The following is a 23,147-nucleotide window of genomic DNA, read 5'->3' on the forward strand; positions in this document are numbered from 1 at the left end:
CTACTGTGGCTTTTCTTAAGAATGAGTATGGGCAACTGATGACTCATTTACTAATGTATACAATAGTTTTTTATCCTGGAGCCAAAGGAAAGGGAAATCCGGTCAGTTGGAGACAGTTCAGCTGTTGACGCTACTCCCTTACACAGTTTTCTCCCCTTACAGTAAAGAGACACATGAACCGCTAGGGGAGGTAATCGGTGCGGAGATTGTGGCTGTTGTCCGAAATAAGGAGAAAGTTTTTGGCTCGGAACCGCTGGGATGGGAGGAAACTTCTTTTCCTGCAAGCAGACGTGATGAATAAAGATTATTCTATGATGTAACGAATATGTTGTTCAAAGTATGGCACTATTGCGATAGGATGATGGCAACTATCTGTTAAATAAATATTGCGTATTTGGTAAATATTGTCCAAACGAATGTTGTTTACTGCCAAAACGAAGGTACATTGGCAACGCTTGAAAAAGGATGGCAATGTTTCAACGATGGAATGAACATAGTGTTGTACATGATGGAATAAATCTTGTTCAAGAAATGGTAATGATGAAATAGAATTTGTCCAGACGATGGTCGTGTGGAACGATGGAATGTTACAGTGGCAAAAATTATGGCAACGATAGAATGAATATTTTGCAAATTTTGAATTTATGGCACCGTTGTAGTTGCAGAAATGACGGCAAGACGGATATTGGGCGAATGTTGGCAGTGTATATATAATTATACAAAAAGAATGATTACCACGACGGATTGTATATAGCTAACTGTAGAAAATGGTGGCGACAGTGAATTACTTCTGCGTAACTGATGGCAACGGTGGTATAAACATTGTGTAAATGATGTTAAAATCATGAAGTTTTTTCGATACGTTTAAACAATGTCTTGGATAAACGATGCTTTAGTTCGAACTTCGGCATGGCTTGATGAAATTTATTCAATATATTTCGCCCATTTGCATGAATATTGTGTGTATTTTATTATTTTCAGTGAAATACTGGTGTATATCAGTGAAATAAAATTGACATTTCAAAACTTACAAAAACAGGAATATCTAGTAACAGTTTTCCGTTTGGTCCGTAATATATTACCTAACTAAACATATATTCCGTTCATTCCATTTGTGTCTCTTTCTTGTGGAATTAGTTTTAATTTACTTATGTCACACATTTATATTCTGTAGTTTGCACAATGACTCCGTTTATTAGGTTATTGTTTTATCCTTACGAAATTTTCAAAATGTCTTACTTATCGCAAATACATCATATCAGTGTAAATTACTGTACTTTCGGTTACTTTTTCGAAATTTTCGTGGAGAAAAAAAAATGGCAGTGAAAACCACTCTTTATACAACAAAATTAAAACGACACACTTAAAAAGTTCTAAGACCTGAGGATGTATCCATCCCAAATGTCATATTTCGCAAATTCCAGTCCTTAAAGATGTTTCATACCATTTTTCTTGAAGACATAACGTGAAACATTTCTTGCCCCCTTTTTCCAAGACAGTATTTTCCCATTATTTTAGTGACGCTTTCATTTTAATGATGGAAATAATGAACTATAAATTTTGGCAGAGCAGGGGATGTAATACTTTTTTTATATTTTTTCCACAAGACTGAGAACAAAAAACATAATATGTAACAATAAAAATGCGCAAAAATATCACAGCTTATGATTTTCGTCTTCATTCCGATAAGTTTTTTTTTCTTCCACGCGTCTTTAAAATGACACTGTACTCGTCTATACTCGTCTAACTATATAATGCTAGCCTATTTCAAAAGAAATAGATATAGAATTAAATAAATTAAAACGTCATTGCCTAAGTTTAAATAAATAAAGTGAATGTAAAGATTTTTCTATCATATTTTTGTCTCAAAAAGTAAAATGTCTAGCCGTTTCACAGGAATGGTTATTCTCTGCACCCTGTAATTATAATATTGCTACATTGAAAAGGATCATCCAGTTGGTGTTTTTTTTTTCTCGAATTTTCGGTTATCGAAGAATACTTAAATATATTTTTTATTTGAAAAAAATGCGTGTCCGATTGCGCTTTTTCAAGTAAATGTACGTGCGCCATTTTTAACAAGAGCGTTAAAAGAAAGTGAATCTGGATTGTTTAAAACATCCATATTTGTTCGCCAATTTATATAGGAATTGACAATTTTTTTTACGAATTTACTGTAAAGGTTTAGGCTGCTATTCCCTTATTAAAGATCTTTTGCAGGTGGTCGTAGACCACTCGTATTCGATATGAAATTTTGTTAAAAATAAAAAAGCAGACATATTAATTATTTAAGCTGTACATACGTATTTTAATATTTAAGAGTTGTAAAAAATTCTATTTCTACGTTTCATTGCCTTCATTTTTTATTAGCAGACTTCTTGTAAAATATTTATGATTCCTTTCTCAGTCGATGAAATGCATTGCTGTTTAACCGTTTTAGCGGAACACGTTATGTATGTTATCCTGCACGAGTTTTTCTCGTATCTTTCTGTGTGCTGGATTTGGGAAACGGTAATATTTTTTACCAGATAATGCCAGTAAATAATCATAAATATTGAAAAGTGTTTTGTTACTTTTCTGTGTCTTGATTTATTTTCCACTTATTTTGAATTACAGTTAAGTAAGAAATTATAAATAGTTTTTTAAAAACTTTGGATGTTTTGTCCAAATTAAACAAAGAAAATTGCACTCTACATGTACTTTAGTTGAAATCGGAATGAGAATTGTTCCATTAATTTTTTCCATATATTCTTTTAAGAATATCGCTATATTTTCTATTTATATTTTTGTATTAAATCTTGGATGCATTTAAAAAATTTTACATTAAGGTAGAGGAATGAGTTTTTATTTACCATACAGAAATACATTTACGAATAGTTAGGCTGCAATATTTTAAAGCTTCGGGAGATGTGGGACCCAGGAAAAAGAAAAAAAAAACACTTCAGATCAACTTTTTTAAATTCTTTTCAATGTAAATGCGACCGACTTTTTTGCATTCGTACTCGTGTTAAATACAAAATTAACATATTTTTTTTATTAGTGACCAGGAAAATTACTTGTACTTTTCAATTAAGGGGATGTAATAATCCATATATATTAAATTGAAGCCAGTTACCACTCCTATTAATATGTACCAAATATATGCAATTTCTTTAACACGCAAAAAATGAAAGAAAATTAAACACTGAATTATTAATTTTTGATTATAACACTAGATGATCTGCAGTCATAAAGGAAAAAACGTGTTTTGAATACTTGTGGAAAATGCGTCAAAAAGTTATGAGTAAACAACGTTTTTCATTTTAGTTTTTTCATTGTTGAGAAAAAATATTACGACATTTCATTATACTCAAAGACTACAAAAATAAATGTTTTTTGACATCAACGCGTTAGCTGTTGTCTGTTTTACGCGTAGTTTTTGGAAGAGGAAACATTTGTATTGTGTTTTGCAATGATGTAAATGTCACGTGCAGACTCCATGATTAAGAAAACGAGGAATATTTAATTATACATGTAGCACAAACTTCTGCTTTTAATTTCAGCACATGTTTATAGACCTATATTATAAAATTAGGGCTCACGAGGACGTACTTTTGTTTTGTTTTTTTCTACGTAAAAAAAATAAAATATGAAAAAGCAGTTTGAAACAAAATCAAATTAAAATGCATAAAAATACGAAAAACGTCATTACATTTAAAATATTCATGAGTAACGCTGTGCGTGATTAGAAATTTTAATGTTTTTACTTTTTTTTTTTTTTGAAAAGTTTGCCATCCATTTTTCATTTCTATTTTATTACATCAATTAGAATTTCATTGTCATGCATAGATAACGAAGTTGAATAGAGCGAATTATACCTGGCTGGAAAAAAGATGATAAATTGCAAAATGTTGGAAATGATGCATACTTACAGCGAGGAAACGCTTTTACATGCACGTGCAGATGCGTAAATAGCACATGCATCTAATTAGTGACGTGCTTGAGGGCTCGGAATTTACAAAGTTCACGTAATGCATTTTAATTAGTTACCGTTGCCTGCAACAGACGGAAAATGTTCGTATAAATAATATACACATTTCTTCAAAAAGTGTGTTTTATGTAACATCATGTTTTCGGGGTTGTTTTTCTTGCTGTAAAATATTTACAACATTCTTTGATTGATGTTGTTGGTAACTTTACAAGATTTACTTTAATAATGCCTGCCTCAAAAATTATGATAATAATTTATAATGAATGACGTTGTTTAGTGTATTGTTATTTTTTATTATTCGGGACTGCACCATTTCTGGTATATTAGTATATTAAGATCTGGAAGTATTGAAAGAAATATTTTATAGCCCACTAGACAGTTTCTATACATTTGTATACAGATTTCTTAGAAACCTAAACGTTCTTTTGAGATAAAATGAAAGAATCATTTTGTAGTGCTTTAACAACTCCAATTGGTGTTTTTTTTTTTAATTATTCCTTCAAATTTATTGCATATGCTTTGATTCAGTAAAATAATGAATTATAACAGTGAAATATATGGTAATTTCACACCGAAAATATCACATAAATTATAGTTGACACTGGTACGAATACGGGATAATAAAATATTTGGATTTTTTTTATCAAAAATATACTTCATTGAAGGCAAAGAAGTATATAGTTTTGTAAGAGAATCTAAAAATATATGTACCTTCATATTAGAATTATGGAGTTTAATTTTCCGCGATATGCACATTCATATCAAAATGTATGTCAATATCTCATGGAACGTTTTTTTTTTCCATCGTCATGGTGTTGCACGTGAAATTGCGTTATGTTCGTGTAGTGGGTGGCGTGGGTTGGGGGTAAATAATAGTTTAAACCCTTTAAAAGTCATAAAGAACACTTGTGCAGTTTGCATGCGATGACAACTCGTGGAAACCTATTTCAGACTTACACAACTGTTCCGTTATGTGTTTAAGTATGTTGAATTTTGCTATCCTTTCACTGTCAGATCAAGAGTTTTACCGTCATGCAGAAGACCTGTTGCAAAGATAGAAGCGCATCCATTTAGTGCATTTTTATTTTATTTTTCATTCCAGTTTGTAAGACATGTATAGTCGGATACCTAGAGGCGAGCAAGCACTGCCCAGTTTGTGATAATCTGGTACACAAGACGAAACCTCATTTACGATTACGGTAAGATTTGTTTGTTTTTTTTTTGTCATTTTTGTTTTCTTTATTGTATCCATCGTTTTCTTCATTACTTTATTGATATTGTAGTCTTTGGTCATTACCATTTTTATAACATTTATGACCAAATCATGACAAATACGCGCATATATCATTTGCAAATATGTCGGCGTCTAGTCGGAGAATGACGCAATGTTGTCATTTTTTGTTCGATTAATTTCGTTTTTTTGAGGGGTACAGAAATCGAACGTATCAATAAGATTTATGTAAAGCTATATTAGTTTGCCCGCATAATTTCCGGTGCCACAGAACTTCACAACTGTCAGTCATTATGCAAATCACTGATTTTATCGACGATTTTTCTGCCCTGTAAGATGATATTTAGGGTTTTCATTTCCAAACTGACTAGAGAATATAATTCCATTTTCTTTGACCGGAATAAATCAATCCCGTATATGTTCTCTGGCTTCCTCTTGTTGAAGGTTTGAGGATAATTTGGCCTTAACAGTATTTATTTAACATATTTGCATTTGTTAGCATATTGTGTTACAAGTAAAAGCATAAAGGATTTAGAAGGAGGCTCCAAGCTTATTTTGAAACTCTCACCATGTACGTTAGGTAGTATCCACGGTTATAAGGCGAGTTCATTGTTCAGCCTTATGTTGTGTTTCAAAATACAAAAAAAAATTCTGTAAAGAGAAGACAATTTGAATGAAGAAACGATATATTGAGATTGTTTTTGTACTTTATGCCTCAAATGATCTTGAATATTAGCATAAAAGTACAGTAATTATTTTAGATATATAGCACGGTGTTTGAAAATGCTGCGTGATTGTCAGTTGAAACGAGCATAATAAATTATATCAGTGTACTGAATTTCCACTGTCGTTTTTGGAATATATGCCTCTAGAAACTTCATACTAGAAATAAATGAACACCTAAATATGCATGCAAGCCATATCTGGCATGCGCTTATTAGCATAACAGTTCATTTAAATACAATACGATCTCTGTATGCATATAAATACAGTTGTTTGCGATAGAATTTCTCCAGTAAATAATGTCATATCTGATTTCACAACAAAAACGCTTTCACATTATATATGATTATAAAAAAAACTCCTCAAGTGACGCTTGCACGATATAAACACGTGCGCGTATGTTATGTTTGAATGTACATCATGTACACGTTTTCTTACAAAATTGCAAAGAAATATTGAAAGAATTCGTACATCGTTTATATTTATCTGCATAGAGCAATTATTTACAATCAGAAACATATGCGTTTTTTCTCCGTGTTTCATGTAAGCCTGCCTACTGCCATGATGTCTTTATTAACATCCTAACTCCCTAATGAGTTCGTTCTTGTGAAGAAAAAAATTCTCCGAATAACGTGCACATATTTACGGTATACAACGCTGTTAAATGAAAAGCGTATTTTCTCAAAACGCAACAGAATAAATTGAACCAAGTTTTATGGTATAGTGAATAGGTATGCTGAAACTTTCAGAAGAAAATCTACGAGTAGATGTTCGGGAAACACGATTATGTTCTGTGTCAGTGTTAGTCTTTTAGTTGATAAACTTTAAAATACTGCGTCAGCGTTAGTCTTTTAGTTCATCAACTTTAAAATTCCAGTAGGTAAACATTAAAATGCTGACGACTAAATAAATAAACGTTAAAATGCTGAGACAGTGTTTATGTTTGAGTATATGAACGGTTTAATGCTTTTGTTCAAAACCATGTTTATCTGGTAATATAGTTGTATGGTGTAGTTATGATATGTGCTAGGGCCTCATTTAATTTGCCAAAACAGAGCGCGTAATCACCAACGTTTTAAGTCTGAAAATTAGACATTAAAATGCTAAATTTCCATTATGCTGTAGCATTGTCGGTAATGCAAATAGTGCATGGAAACTTTGCAGGAATCTTCATCCTGTAACTAATGGTGGTTCAGCAAAATTTCAGCAGTGAGAATTGGCTATAGACAAAGTTATGGCAAATGGAATGTTGCCTGTTTGAAGTCACACTTCAATCTTTGATAAATACGGGCCCTGGCGAAGTTAAGTCAATGTTAAGTTTTGTTTGGACTGCCTGAAACATTGGACTGCCTAAACCAGCAGATTTTCAACGGTTTCTCAGTCTTCTAGAATTTTTCAGAGTTGTTTTTTTATACTGGTACATGACTCGCCTAATATTTTTAACTGTAAATGATATTTTACTTAAGCAATATTCAGAATCTTTACGTTGAAAATCTGCCAACCAAAATGTGAATGAGGAATCCAGATTACACTAACGTACATACTCCAGCAATGGTCAGTTTTGCCACTGATTTTGGCTATTTGATATTTTTAACTAACTCATCAAACTGGTACAGTTTAAAAGCACGAAATGAGATCTGCAGATCGTACTCCATGCTCGCACTCTGTTGCCTCGGTGGTAAATTGATATACATGTATTGTCTGGATGCAAAAACTTTGATAAATGACGTTACATTAATTTTGTTTGTTTAATTTTGCCTCCGACTTGTTGAAAAGACAAGTTTCTAATGATTTTTCAAGACCTTTCAATGAAATGTGCGTATGCAGTGCATGCTGTCAATGGTAGTTCAAGGTAGAAAAAATCTCTCAACGACTTGGGCATAGCATTCATTCTAGATGAAACAATCTGCTGACGTTTTGTTGGTATTAACTTGCGAGTTGTTTTACGAGGAATGCAGTTTTATAGATTAGAGTTCCTCGCACCGTCTTTGGAGTTTCCAGTGTATTTTTCTCTCCAGCGTCCTATGGATTTTTGACTTTTTATGTTGTCTAAGAATAATTGAGAACGATTATTTGTTCCACTTGTTACGGTATTTTAGGATCTTTTGGAGCGTACATGAAAACCAATAATCTGTTTTCAAGAGCGCACCACGCGCGCGTGCCGGATGTCAGAAGTCACGTGCGCATCACGTGATGATTGAAAGAGACAGACGATCCAGTAATTACCGCGCAAATAAGCGGGTAATGGGAATAGCAGAGTCAGCTCTTGCAAGTAAAATACAATATGCATTAAAGCAATGAAAAAAAGATTTATGAAAAACCCAATATCGTGCCAGCTCGATAGATAAATATTTTCAAATTGATATTGACACAAAGGGATTCGACGTTTTATTGATAACCCCAGTTAACTTTGATATATCCGTGCAGCATGATCGAGCGTTCTAATTGAAATAATTGTTTGATTTATAACTCCATGTTTTACTTCCGTCATTTTCACACAGTCCACCTTATTATGTATTCTTTTCATTATACGTAAAAAAAATCTGAAAGAAAAAATCTTCAAATTATGGTCTATTAAAGATCTGGGATACTGTGCCATGCGCATTCCCAATAGTCTTTGCATAAGTTTTAAATGTTTGTAAGAAAAGGCAAGATTTTTTCTCTGTTTGGCACCTTTCCATATTTACGTACGTAGTAAGAAAGCCGAAAATGATTCGTACGTAATATAAATCAAGTTTTAATAGTCCAAACGGTGTAAAAACTGTTAAACCGAGAAGATAAAGTTTCTCTTTACGTGCAACAACAACTTAATGTAACATTCTGAAGGCACTATAAAATAGATATTTACCATTACGTTGCTATGGTAACAGAGAATGAGGCAACGTGGTGCAGTTATTTTTTCACGCAGCCAATCAAATAACGAACTCTTTAGTAACTGAGAGAGCAAATTACTGTTCATTTTCACATACGGCGATTTTCATTATGATGAAAAAGGAGACAGTTTATTAGAAGTATTATAAAATTGATGTAGACATTAATGTTACACCAGACCATGTAGATATAGACTGTACATGTATATGAGATATATTTCATGGGTATAGTTTTTTTTTTAAGCAGACGAAAAGAATGAAAACTTTATTTTATATAATCCATGATATGTCTGCATGTTATACTGCAAACTAGTAAATAACTCGAGTATAATACTCTTATAAATACGGAAGTCGAAGCACGATATATCCCGTGCAGAAACTTCCCCGTATGTTTCTTTTCTGTTGTTCAACGTAGCTTGAAGATATTTGCATATTTTCTTAGTGATTTGCACACAATCTTCACAAAGCTGCATTCCATACCGCGCACATAATTCTTTTTGATCTCTGACGCGGCGATAAAAGGTTCCTTTCAGAAATAATTTCTAAAATAAAGCACGTGCTTATGTTTTCTATTGTTACCACATGAAAAATACATAAGCATTCTGAGTAAAACCTTCTAGAATAACGTCAGTCCTTGTAAACTTTATACTGTTGTAAGAATGTTGTGACGTACTTTAAGAAACGTTAAAAAAAAGCCCACAAACATATCAGTCATACAGTTCAAGAGAAAGATTTCTAAGATGCTCAGCGCAATATTCAAACATATTCACAATTATTTTCTGTACTAGTATTTTACTGTGGCGACATTCGGCAATTTTCCATGAGTTACCTATTATAATAATAATAAGAATAATAATAATAATTATAAAGCCTTTATTTAACGAGGAAAACTCATTTGACGAACAACATCAATCTTCCATGAGGCCCTCAAAACAATACATAACATATACATCTAATGCTATTTCTGCATTTTCCGGAAAAACTGAGTAACAAGCGAAGATTGCCGAAATCGCATACGGAGAAATACGTAATCGCACGAAAAATGCCGATTATCTTTACGGAATTTAAATATTAGAGTTATTTTTTGTTTGTTTTCGGTTTAACGCCGTTTTTCAACAGTATTTCAGTTATGAACCGGCAGCGAGTTAACCTAACCAATGTTCACGGATTATGTGCCCAGTACAAACCTGTTCTCCGCAAGTATAACTGCCAACTTCTCCACATGAATCGGAGGTGGAGGACGATTGATTTCAGACACAGTGTCTTTTATCAAATCGTCAAGGAGAACATACGGCCCGCCCGAAGATCGAACTACCGACCCAGTGATCAGTAGATCTGCGCTCTCCCAAGATGATCATACAAAGTTTCTTTGAAATCATTCAAAACCTAAACGAAGTAAAAATGTTGGACTAAACTATGTGCTGATGTGAAAAGGGAAAATGTCTTGTATAGTAAGAGAAAAAAAATGTCTTACATCAGCATTTCTTTTTTTCATTTAGACCTGTCTATGTTATTTTTTAAATATATGGAAACACTGAGTTAATATTGTTTGTATTTCTCTTCAGACCGGACCACACCCTGCAAGATCTTGTGTACAAGTTGGTTCCCGGCTTGTTTCAAGGTAATTTTCCTAAGTTCATATATATAAGCTGTTTCTTTTATGTTCTGTTAACGTCATATGTTTCTGAATTTATGTATAATGATATATAAGCTGTATATTTAGTAGCAGTCTTTTCAGAAGATTGAAAGAAACCATTAATAATTGGGTTCACTCTTGGTTTAATGAAAGTTCAAAGAGTACCAGTCAACATTCCAAATATTTCGCTGTGCCGGTATTTGATATTTGCCGCTTATTATATAAGAAAATTATAATGAGGCGTCTGGGTGTAAAAATCGCAAAGAAATGAAAAAACATATAGTATTGTTCTCTACAAATGCTCATCTGTTGAAGTCCTTAACTATACTATATGGGCTTATACAATTTACCATAACATACATAAGTTCTGTAAAATACCAAACATGTCCCTTTTATGTTTACATTGTAAAAAAAGATATTCAAAAATAATTAGCGTGTGTAGCAACGCTCAGTGTACACGAAAGCAAAATTAATCCTATCATATTTCTGGAATGATCAGATAATAGATTCGCCCGTATCCCACGTTCGTAGCTTATTCGATTTTCCATGTCGATTTCATTTGTCTGACGTGACATTTCCGGGGATTCATTTGACGTCGTGCTAATTTCATTTTGTCCAATCACGTGCTGTGAATGGGTTACCATGGTAACATTTGCCCATGCGTAATGGAAACATAATTACGCGTCTATGGCGCTAATAAGGGTCAGCAGCGGGGATCAACGAGTTCTCATGAAAGTGGATGAGATTTCGTCACCCACGGGGATTTTCGCACTTCCCATTAAGGAGTTTTGTTAATGAGCTTCGTGACCATATATTGATGGCTGTAGCGTGTTTTGACCGCACTGTACATTATCCATATCAAATTCTGACAACTTCCCATCCAAATTATTCATACGCACGCTGTGTATCACTTTTTACTACAGCATAAATATGCCGAGAAATGACATATCTCTATCTTATCAAATGTGTTCGGAGTTTATCACACCCTTCCATTTACAACTTTACTCAGCTTTAGGGGGGATTTTTATTCGGTTTTTACATGTAGTAGAAAAGAAACTTATGTTTTTTCTAATTTGTGTTTTACAGATGAAATGAAAAAGCGTCGTGAATTCTACAAGGAAGAAATAGAAAGTGGTATGTTCATTAAAATACATGTTGAAATATTCTGTACCGGAAATTTCGTTTCAAAATTACTTTTTGACTATATAAAAACAAAACAAAAACTCTTGCATATTGTATCAGAAGAAACTTTTATCATCACCATTATTAATTTCACTCATAGTATTTAAAAAAAAAAAAACTATATAATTATGAAATGGCTGATATTTTGTATGAAAATGAAACTAATACTAGTTTTTGTTTTTTTCCGTACAGGCCGTGTCGGTGAAAATGGTATACCGGAAGAACGGGAACGGATTATATACTCAGCAGACGAACAGATCAGCGTGGTTATTGAATTAAGTTCCGAGTATGTATATAGACTGTATCTAGAATCCAATTACTTGTATCACTCAAGTCAGTGTTTCTTTTGTTATATTGAAAGAGACATCGAGAGAAAAAGTTTTTATGCTTTGAACGATTTTCACATACCTGATCTAGTTTGTACGTACGCTAGTCCGAATTTCTTAAAGATATCTCTTAAAAATGATTTCAAATTTGTGTTACTTTGGTTTTCTGAATCTACAGATCTAACTGGAATTAAAAAAATTTTTTTTATTGATTTATGTTTTTTCTTTTTACCAGAATATATAGCTGTTGTCTGGTTTAAGTTAGTTCATATGAGCCCCGCCATAAGAAAACCAACATAGTGGGTTTGCGACCAGCATGGATCCAGACCAGCCTGCGCATCCGCGCAGTCTGGTCAGGATCCATGATGTTCGCTTTCAAAGCCTATAGCAATTAGAGAAACCGTTAGCGAACAGCATGGATCCTGACCAGACCGCTGATGCGCAGGCTCGTCTGGATCCATGCTGGTCGCAAACCCACTATGTTGGTTTTCTCATGGCGCGGTTCATATTATATTCAGAATGAATTTGCGTCGTGATATCTTGCGATCTTTATTTCAAAATTTTGATAATGTATTATTGTTATCAATTATTACAAATAACAAGTACTGAAAAATGCTTGTATACGTGAACTTAAGACTTTTTTCGTGCGCATTGTTTATTTACGAAGATCATTGTTATGTGTAATCATTTAAAGCATTTTTGTCAGAGACACAACTCCCTCCGCCTTCCCACTGGCCCATATTATGACCATTCCCGAAGCACCTAAATTGGTTAAAAGAAAATTAGTATTAATTATTTATCTATTACAGCGGAAATGCACCGTACTCGACAAGCGGACGGTCTTCTAGACAACCCCGACTAGAGGTAGCTCAACATATCAATATACGATTTAAAATGCAGTTTACAAATGGTTTCTTATCAAATAACGAATTTCGTTGAATTTTAGCCTGTCGGACCCTCAATTATAATGCAACAAAACATATGCATGTAGGAAAATTCTACTTGAAATTTAGAAACAGAACAACATTTGGTCAGTTTGTCATAAATGTGGTGTCAAAATTTACAACTGTTAGCATCCATGTCTACATTCAGAACCAAATTTTAAAAAAGTATTTGATATTTTACTTTCACGTAGTCATTACATTTGGAGACCCGACACGGACTGTTCTAATAATGCCTAGCGCCAGTTATTTCATTATTGTAAACATTGTCTTGAAAACAGTACACGTGTGTGTCTTTTATTTCATTATTTGTTACGTATGCATTCAGTAACAAAATAAAACCGTCTTTTCTTCAATTTCTGTCAGATTGTCGAGCTCATTTTAGACTCATCTATTGAATTATTTTAAAAAATGCGAATAATAACATATAATTAGAGAACGCAAAAAACACCCTGAAACTAACAAAGGGTTTTACTTTTTACAGGCTGCCGATAGACGTTATCTGTCTTGTCCTGGAAATTTCACCGTCGGACATCTTAAGAAATTTATCAAGATGAAATTCAACTTGTGTGATCGATTTCAGGTAATTATATCTGATTTTTAATATATATATATATACATGTATATACTAGTTTTTATGAAAGGGAAGGTGAAGGTGGTTGATATAGAATCACCCGCTCCTCCCCGCCGTCCTATGAGGAAGCCATCAAATGATTATCAGAAGGTCGGTGGTTCTGCCCAACATGTTTGTCTGAAATATTGCCCCGAGAGGCTGAAGGGGTCTTCCTCCGCTATTAAAAGATGGAAAGTCGCACCCTCTCTCCTGACAGGCTTTGTGTCGAAAACAACTTAAACCCCGAATAATAATCCAACCAATTTATGTTCATGGTTTCAATAAAGATCTCAAAGTATGTATTTTTTCTACTTAAACTTATAAAACTACCATTTAAACCCAAACTTTTTGTCGCCACTTAGGTAAACTATACGTTTTTATGACAGTTTAATCTGAATTTCGACGGACTAGGATACCATGGTATGCCTCTGAGAAACGTATATATAAAAAAGATTAAAACTAATAGACTACAACGTGTAATAACTACAGTCAAGGATTTCAACATTATCTCTTTATTATGAATTTGGTGTTATTTAAATTATCGAATTTATTATTATGGACGTTATATTATTTAATTCTTGAGGTATATAATGTATGTTTTATACTTATAACAGACCTTTGTATCCGAAAACTATTTTGTTTTTGTTTTTCGTCACAATTACAATTACCATGTTTTAGAATGACGCTAATCTAAGTTGCAACTTTTTTACATTGAAAAAAAAAAACAACAACAACACAAAATGAAAAGTCAGACCCTAAAAGACGCATTATTACGTTTCATATTTTTAAGTCATACAAATGCACGAAGAAAGATAAGATGATTTAATTATATGATATTAGATATGATCCTAGATGAAAGTCTAACCCTTATCATGCTTAATACGATTGATTCTGTCTTTGCAACCAGTGTAGATCTTGATCAGCCTGCACATCTGTACAGTCTGATCAAGGTCTGCACTGTTCGCTATTCAGTCAATATCTTTTTAGTAAAAACCCCCTTTTAAAACAGTTAATGGTACTGCCCAAATTGAAAGATGGACAAGTTCATTGTAGAAATTTAGCAGGGTAAGGGTTAATGACCTCAAATGGATACACAAATTGTTTTTATTACTTAAAAATATTTTGGCCGTATGCCGACATTTTTCTATGTTTTCATTTTGTATTATTGAAAAATTCAGATTAAACTGCGTGCAGAATCGTAAATAGAAAATGTCACATCACGGAATGTCATTATATTGTTTATGAAATTCATTCATCAGTTGTTGGCATAAACAGATGTGTATGAATAATGAATGACGCACATAACATATACAACAGTAAATATGTAACAAAAACAACATGGTTATTTTCCATTACGTTGTGTTCATTGGTTGTATTGAAGCGTATTTCAGGACGTGGTCCGTCACATAGGTCCTGGGTCCGTATTCAACAATGTTTAAAGCCTGAAACATACGACTTCAGAACGACATAATTGAGCCGCACCATGAGAAAAAAATCATAGTGCGTTTGCGACCAGCATGGATCCAGACCAGCCTGCGCATCCGCGCAGTCTGGTCAGGATCCATGCTGTTCACTTTCAAACGCTATTGCAATTAGAGAAACCGTTAGCGAACAGCATGGATCCATGCTGGTCGCAAACGCACTATGTTGGTTTTCTCGTGGTGCGGCTAATATATTTAAATTGTCTTTGACTGTGTTGAGAGTAGATTGATACCCATGAAGTTGTAGCTTCAGAAAGCATATTAGTTCCAAGTTTCATTGAAACATATTATAATATAATAACGGAAGAGCAAACCAAAGATTTATCATTTCCTACGAACTCAAATTATCCAAGTATCTATATAACATTCTTCCTAAATTATCCCTCACTGAAGACATTCTAAGCAAGTATAACGATTTTCATATTTCAGTATAAATTTGTTCGTCTCTTACTACAAAGTTGTATTCTTGTATAGGTTAGATAGCTTAGATCACGCATATGATCATGAATAATAAAATAATATAAAAAAAATAATAAAACAATAATAAAAACTTTAGTTAACTTATTTAAGTTACCACAAGAACATGAACCTAAAGCTCCTGAAAAATAACAGTACACCCGACAAATCAAGAAAATAGTTCTCCATGGACCCGCAACTGCTAGGCATCTCAACTTTGTGAATTTTAAATTCAATTTCTTAGAGCGGAGATGTATCTAAGATTATGTTCACAGTGACAGCTGAAATGTATTAAACAGTTTCCGTGTCTGCATACACTTTGATGAAAAAGCCGGTTCTAGTGTTACCTACGAAATATGATTTACTACGATGAATATAGATCTACAAATAAACGAGTTATCAACACTTTGCTGCACTTATAGCGATAAGGGTTTCATGTTCCTTAAGATTGATGAATTTCGAAGTTTCTGACAAACACATCCAGTTCCCCGTGCAAATGCTGGAATTCCATTAGAAGAAATTTCTACAATAGCACTTTATAGTTAATTAGCAATAATTTATATTGAACACTTACTGAATGGCTTGCCAGTCAATAGTCAGAACTGTTGGCAGTGGTCCGAAGAATCAGTCAATAGTTTTGACTATTGGCCTGCAAGTCTTTCAGTAAGTGTGTTTTATTACATGACATCATAAATATTTTTTTTTTTATTTTTTGTCTTCAAGTTTTGATTTTATCTCATTGAACTGTTAACAGGTCAATAGGACAAACTATGTACCGGTAATTTATATAATGGGTCATATAATAAAAATATTAATTTGTATTTTGCTTTGTTTCAGATTGACTTTTATCACACGGATGAAACTTTACATGACCATTATACACTGGTAGATATTGCCTACATCTACTCTTGGCGCCGGGTTAGTATTGATCATTATAATCTTACATGATGAGTAAAAAAAACTGTTATAACAGATAACCCGATTTTCTCTTACATCCAGATCAGATACGTATGTTTCCAATATACGTTCGTTCACATCAGCTGATGCAGACAGTTCGATCACATTGTTATGATGCATAGTCCGTATCTACAGGGTCACTTGTGAAAAACTGCAAGCATTGTATTTTCGACCTGATTCCTTCAATAGCTAGTTAGGTTCTTTGCTTTTCACTACTTTTTCGGTCCGACACTGACTGGTACCACAGTGAAATCTTTTCTTTTTTTTTTTTTGGGAGGGGGGGGGGGGGGGGGGGGATGAAGGGGCGCGGGGGGTTGACACGAACCTCGGTAACTTCCGTCCATGTACCGTTATATTATACATATACATGTTATCAAATATATAGACGTTTGGCGCCATATAACCTATACTGTGTTGGTGCGCCGTAAAACCCAAATAAATAAATAAATATTGTATCTTGCATCAAACTGGTACGGAGCTAGTATACGACAGACGAATCCTCCGTGTTACTTGCATCATCAAAATTCAACGCCCTATTCTATAACCTTAATGCACGTGCAACGCCAAATGTCTTATTTCTTGTAGTAGTAACAATGGCAATCCTCCGTCAACAGCCGTCAGTGTTTTTGAGTCGGAAATATGAATATTGTTGCTTATCCAGTCTTTGTTAGTGTCACATATTATAAAGGAAATTTGAATGAATATATACCTCATACATCTGAAAATTAAATGGTTTGCATGATTTCGGCTGTAAAGGATAGATATCAGTTATAATGTTTGGTCGTGGTCACTGATTTTGAATCTTGCCCCTTACCACAGTAGCTTCGAACCGCCATTGGGATGAATAATTCATTCTTGCAAGGAAGCCACCCGGCTGGCTCACGGAAGGCCGGTGGTTACTCGGGTACCAGTCATTGTGTATAAAAGGTTCCAGCCCCTGCCTGAATTAACGTTCGGTGGGACAATTTCATTAAAGACTGGAAATGCCGCCATAATGTGACCTTAATTACGCCGATGTGCCGTTATAAAACTTAACAAAACAGCTTCAGTCCCAAGTTTAAATCTAGAATTGATGATTATGTACTTGGATATTTTTATGTATATTTTGATTTTAATATGGCGTTAGGTTCCATTCAGTACCAGGCGACAGCTCTCTGTATGGATACATCGATTTAACTCTCAGGAATTTCTTTCGTCGTCGTCTGCACTGCCTTACTCCAATTTTTTTTTCAAACGTCATCATTAACTTGCATACTGATCTTGTTATGCCGCCTTGGTTGGTAAGCTCTTGTCATTTATGGGAAAGCTACGCTACATTTATGTATAAACTGTTAGATAATTTGAATACGTTATATGATAAACGAAATTTGAGAGTTTTTCACTTTAATCAGTCGCTATATCTTTTAGTTAAGGTGGTAGGCAGATTGACTACAGACATATTTACGATACCGTAGTCATTCAAATAAATGTACAGTTCTTTTTTTTTGAAGAGCAGCAGTGAAGAAGTGGCATAATTTCTGTAAATAAGTGTCGAAATGTTGTAATTTCCCTATTTTCAAAGCTCTGTTTTCTTAAGTCGGGTGAATATTCATGCGAGATGTAAACGTTACGTCAATATCATCAAATTATACCAGTAACATCAAATTATAAATGTGACATCACTAAAATGCACGAATACGCATGAAATGAAAATAACTGATGTATATAATTGAATTAGAGAAATTTACTATATACACGAAGACCGAATGTACTTGTAAAGCGATACGGCGTTAATGAGGGAAAAACTGCTCTATATTACCATTTTTGTAAATGATACGTACACTGAAAATGTCAAAAGCCATCTACAAACTTTAATGATATCCAAAAGGCAATTCCGGATATTGCGCTTCTCGCTGATAACTTACAACCGTGAAGATTTTAATTAAGCCTTACAAAGCCGATTCATTGACAGCTTTCTCCTTAAGTAAACATTATTCGTAGGAGAATAAAATCGTCATTGTGTTTAACAGTGTTCCATGAAAAACTTGTGACAGAATATATATTTTCCTGCGATGATAACGTCACGGGTTTTCGTAGATCTGCTGGACTTGGCCAAAGTCAACAAGTTGCATTGAAATCTGGGAAATTCAGAAGTGATCTAATATTTCTTTCATTTGTCCATTTCAGAAAGGCCCACTTCGTCTATACTATACTGTGTACACAAACCAGGCCAAACGTTTCAAAGCCGAGAATGAGGAAACAGTTCCTATGGAAACGGATGCGACCAACTCTTCTGACTTGAAAACTGAAACGAGTGGATATATAACTGATGAAGAAAAAATAAGTGAGAACGAGAAGTCTTTCAGTCAAGAATCGGATGAAAGTAAACACGATTCTGTTCTAGAAGGTGACGGAATTGATATTGAAAATAAAACGGTAAATATTGGAGAAATCAAAATCTCAGAGAAACGTGAAAGTGTGCAAGATTCAGAGAAGACTGAAATATTACAAGCAGATCCGAAAGACGAAATGGGAGACAGCGAAGAAAAATCGGAATTAAGTGACATTCCAGAGATAGGAAAAGCGGATAAAGAAAAAGATCATTCAGAAAGTGTTAAAGACGACAATGAACTCGATTCTCGTGTTGTTGATTCTGGCATGAAATCAGATTCCGAATCTGCGAAAGTTTTGACTGATAAACAAAAGATAAGCACTGATAATGAATGTGAAAAGCCAGATGTAAAAACAAGTGATAATGTTTCCAGTGGTTCACAAGAAACGGAACTAAATAAAAGTGAAACAGAAGAAATTGTGCGAGAAATAAAGAAACATGAAACGAAAGTTAAACCAGAAATGGTCGAAGCATCTACGGGCACTAGTAGCGTGTCTCCTACCGAAGAAAAGTGCAATATTGAAATATTTAAACAGTCTAAGTCCGTTATAACTGACGAGGACATATCTGAACCGGTTGTGTCTTCCACACAAAATACGCAAGGATGTCAAACAGAACCTCCTGGCTCTTCTCATTCTGACACGCGTGACGTTCCACATTCCTCGGAAGTTGATATCACTAGATCGACTTTGTCGCCGTCTTGCAAATCAACTGTAGATGTTTCCTGCGAGACTGATAATTTTGTAATTTCACGCCAGGCGTCTGTAGATAGTGTCTCTGTCTCCACAGAAACTGAAACTGAGAAAAATGAAACTGCAGTAAATCGCAGAAAACTTGTTGACTGTTCAACTGATGTTTATGACTTTCCCAAGTCTGAAAGTGAAACGAAATTGACTGTTGATTGTTCCACTGACTTAGATGGTTTTCCAGCAGATAGTACGAAAAGAAAAGCGCTGACAGTTGACTGTTCTACAAGTGTTGATAGCATAGCTACGTCTTCAAATAAACGTAAATCCATTGAAAGTGAACCTTACACCGAATCAAATAAAAGTCTTAAGAAAACTGATTCAAAATCTTACAGGAGAAGTTATAGCTATGCTGGTCATTTGTCCACTCCTAAAGCTGCATACTTAGCACAGCCACTGTCGCCAACTAAAATGAAATTTACATCACCAAAATCTCCTGTCAGAACTCCACCAAATACTCCAGCACCAAAATCTCCATCTAGAGCTGAAACTTCAGGTTTCCAGTCCCAGTATCAGTCGTTTGTAAGAACTGAGATAACGTACAGGTTTGACGAGGAAGACCCTCCAACGTCTAAACCTGTTACAGCACAAAAGTCTGTTGTCACTCCTTCAATGTCTTTATCACAGTCGTTTGCCACAACCCAAAAGACGAAACCGGTGTCTAAAACGGGTCGTCCGAGAGGTCGACCTCCAAAGAACCGATCTTTAGAATGTTTGCCGCCTCCAAAGGAGAAGAAACACAAATCTCGCAGTCATTCTCCAAAACACCGTAAAAACAGTGAAAAAGAAAGAGAAAGAAATAGTAGCTTAGGTGGAACAGACAAATTGAAAAGCTCTAAACCTGTTTCTAGTGACCAAGCAAAGTCCTCAACGGCATATAGTTGGATTAATAAAATTGACAGTGCTTCAAAACAAGTGTCAGATAGAAAAGGTCAAAAGCCTAAGCAAGATAGTTCAAGTGAAAAGAATGCATCGGATTTACGAATTCCAAAACAGTTTCTTTACTTTTCAAATGGGCAATACACAATTGCTACGGTTAGTAGCTTAAGTACGCTTAAACAGAGCAGTCCTGTGTCACCTCCTCCTAAAACTGTATTCACAGCTGAGGTAAATGGGAAAAACAAAAGCAAGCCTGCAGACTATGATTCTAAGATGCAAAAGTATACAAACACTAGCCAGCAAGTGACACAAAATGAAAGCAAAGGAAGTGAAAAATGTGAACAGAAGTTGGATAAAACTGTTGATGTGAAAAACGTGCAAAAGAAAGAGAAGCCACAAAAATCTTCGCAGAAACCAGAACACCATATTGATTCCCAATCTAGTCATAAAATTGATTCTAATCAGAACAGAATTGTGAAAACTTCAGTTGACATCACAAAACAAATAAATATTGTGAAAGAAACCGATAGAGATACTGACTCAAATAAAGAAACAAATAAAGAAGCGAATAAAGACGTACCTAAAGAAAGCCCAACTGTTTCTGTTCCGGAATACCGCCATCAAAGCCCTTTCTTTGCTTCTATAAGCAACGCTGCCAAACTGCAAGCACCACATAGACCTACAGCACATCTTAACGTCCCGAACCTGAGCAGTCATTTCTCAGGTACACACCATCTGTACTCCCAAGGCCGATACACAAATGAAAGACTTGGTACACCGATCTATAGATCGTTCTCCATGAATGATAAAAGTCCTACTGCAACCATGGCAAGCAAATTTGAAGAAGCACGGCGATTTGAAGCAATAGCATCTGCTTCGCAAGTTGGATACCTTGGCCCTTTTCCTGCCCCTTATTTGGGGCTGATGCACAGTCATCTTGTTTCTAGTCTACCGCCACCGCCACCTCTTTCTAAACCAGGACATTATCCCGACTCTTCAAGATCATTGTCATTTTCAGATAACTCTTTAAACTGTTCTAATACACTCTCACAAAACACTGCCAAACATTTGACCAAACCTACTTACACCAACCCCAAGGGTAAGGAGAAGTCTATTGACAGAATTATATCTGCTATAACGGAAATGAGAGCAAAGAAAGAGACACAAGAACAATTGAATGGAATAGATTTAAGTACAAAAGGTAACCGGCAACAGGATAAGTCAAAAGACGCGTTAAATGAACCGAAGGCGGATAGGTACGAGTTCACAGATGATGATACGGCACCGCGTCCTCCGCAAAAAGTGACTTGCAATTCAGACTCGGTCTCGCGAAAAGACGCGGTGTAAAGTGTGAAAATCGCGTTGTGCGTACTGGAAATATTTAAAGGAGCATGGGGGATACGTTCAGTTCAGGACGTATGGTGCAGAAGAACAAATAAAGCGATTAATAAGAAAATAATGGAGAACATTGGAATACATCTTGTCAGTCAGTCATGTTAGGTAAACACCATTTACTCTGTGATTAGAAACTCAAGCAGTGCTAGTTTACTTACACGGATCATTTATTAGCTTACCGGATTATAAATAGTTTAAAGTGTGCAGACGAACCTGGATTATCTTTATGTGCTTTTTCATTGCTTGGATATATGTTTGTGAATATGTAATTTATTTTTTGTGGATTATCATGACATAGTGTGAGAGTTTCTTGAGAAAGATGTACTTCCCTTGGATTACAGATCAGACTTCGTGTGTCTGCGTGCATGTATATTTATTGCTAATTGGGCGTAAATGGTGATAGTTTGTGATGAACACGTGCTTCTGAACTGTTTTGGATTATAAAGTGATTTCTTCTGTGTTTGGAAATTTGCAAATGATCGGAATATATGTGCATGTTAAGATTTCTTATAAATCATACTGTGTTTTACGGCATATACATTCGGAACTGCTTCAGAGTTTTGATGTATAAATAAAAGCCTTTGGATTAAATTTTTTTACCTTCGAAAAAATCATTTGGATTTAACAGTGATACTACTGGATTATAGCAACGTATACCTCGTGAATTTATCAATGAGTGACTTCTTTCTTTGGATTTAAACCTATTTTATAGCCGATAGATAATATATATTTGATAAAATCCGCTTTGCATTGGATTTTAAAATGAAAAAAATATACATACAGATTCTATCGGTAATATGGTAAGACGGTGTTATTAGCATAGTATAGGGAATATTTTTGATCCGGTTATTCCATTTGTACATCCGTGTTCTATAAGTATCTTCTCTTCATATATAAGAGTATATAGAGTTTATTTTTAAAGGGTCAGGCCTCCACACTTATGTCAGATATTTCAAAGTAGAATATATTTTTTGTGTAAGTAAGTGTAAAGTTACAGACAGTTATAGTTGGTACATGAATCTGTTTATGAAATTTGCATATGTAGCCTGTAAAATCTCTTTAAAAACTTTCAAAATAAAACTTCTACTATATAATACTACAGTAACAGACTGAAAATTTCTGCCTACGAACGAACTCTGACCTCACACTAAGTAACTCTCCACTGCTATACAAGCTAGTCAATGCCAAGATTATAGTGCACCTTATACCCCTGTCGCTTCTATACACCCAGGTCCATTTAAGTTCGACCCGAATGTTCAGAAGTTGAACCGGACGTCGGTGCCGTTATATCTGTATTTTTCTGGCGCAATGTACAAAATACTTCACCCTAGATAACGGCTACACCAGAACCCACACGCGCTATAAAGCCCAAG

General features: G+C 34.6%; 1 protein-coding gene across 2 annotated transcripts in view; it reads left to right on the forward strand.

Annotated features, from left to right (window-relative positions):
• LOC123532960 (protein suppressor 2 of zeste-like) overlaps positions 1-22,627 on the forward strand; it is a 64,531-nt gene extending 41,904 nt beyond the window's left edge. For both annotated transcript variants that reach the window (XM_045314595.2, XM_045314594.2), the window contains exons 3-10: positions 5,070-5,166; positions 10,357-10,412; positions 11,514-11,561; positions 11,802-11,895; positions 12,745-12,799; positions 13,361-13,459; positions 16,264-16,344; positions 18,550-22,627. In XM_045314595.2, coding sequence (XP_045170530.2) covers positions 5,070-5,166; positions 10,357-10,412; positions 11,514-11,561; positions 11,802-11,895; positions 12,745-12,799; positions 13,361-13,459; positions 16,264-16,344; positions 18,550-21,726 — 3,707 coding nt within the window. In that variant the 3' untranslated portion in view covers positions 21,727-22,627. The remainder of the gene's footprint in view (positions 1-5,069; positions 5,167-10,356; positions 10,413-11,513; positions 11,562-11,801; positions 11,896-12,744; positions 12,800-13,360; positions 13,460-16,263; positions 16,345-18,549) is intronic.
• The last annotated feature ends 520 nt before the right edge of the window (positions 22,628-23,147 follow it).

Source organism: Mercenaria mercenaria, chromosome 11, assembly GCF_021730395.1.
Source record: "Mercenaria mercenaria strain notata chromosome 11, MADL_Memer_1, whole genome shotgun sequence".
NCBI lineage: Eukaryota > Metazoa > Mollusca > Bivalvia > Venerida > Veneridae > Mercenaria > Mercenaria mercenaria.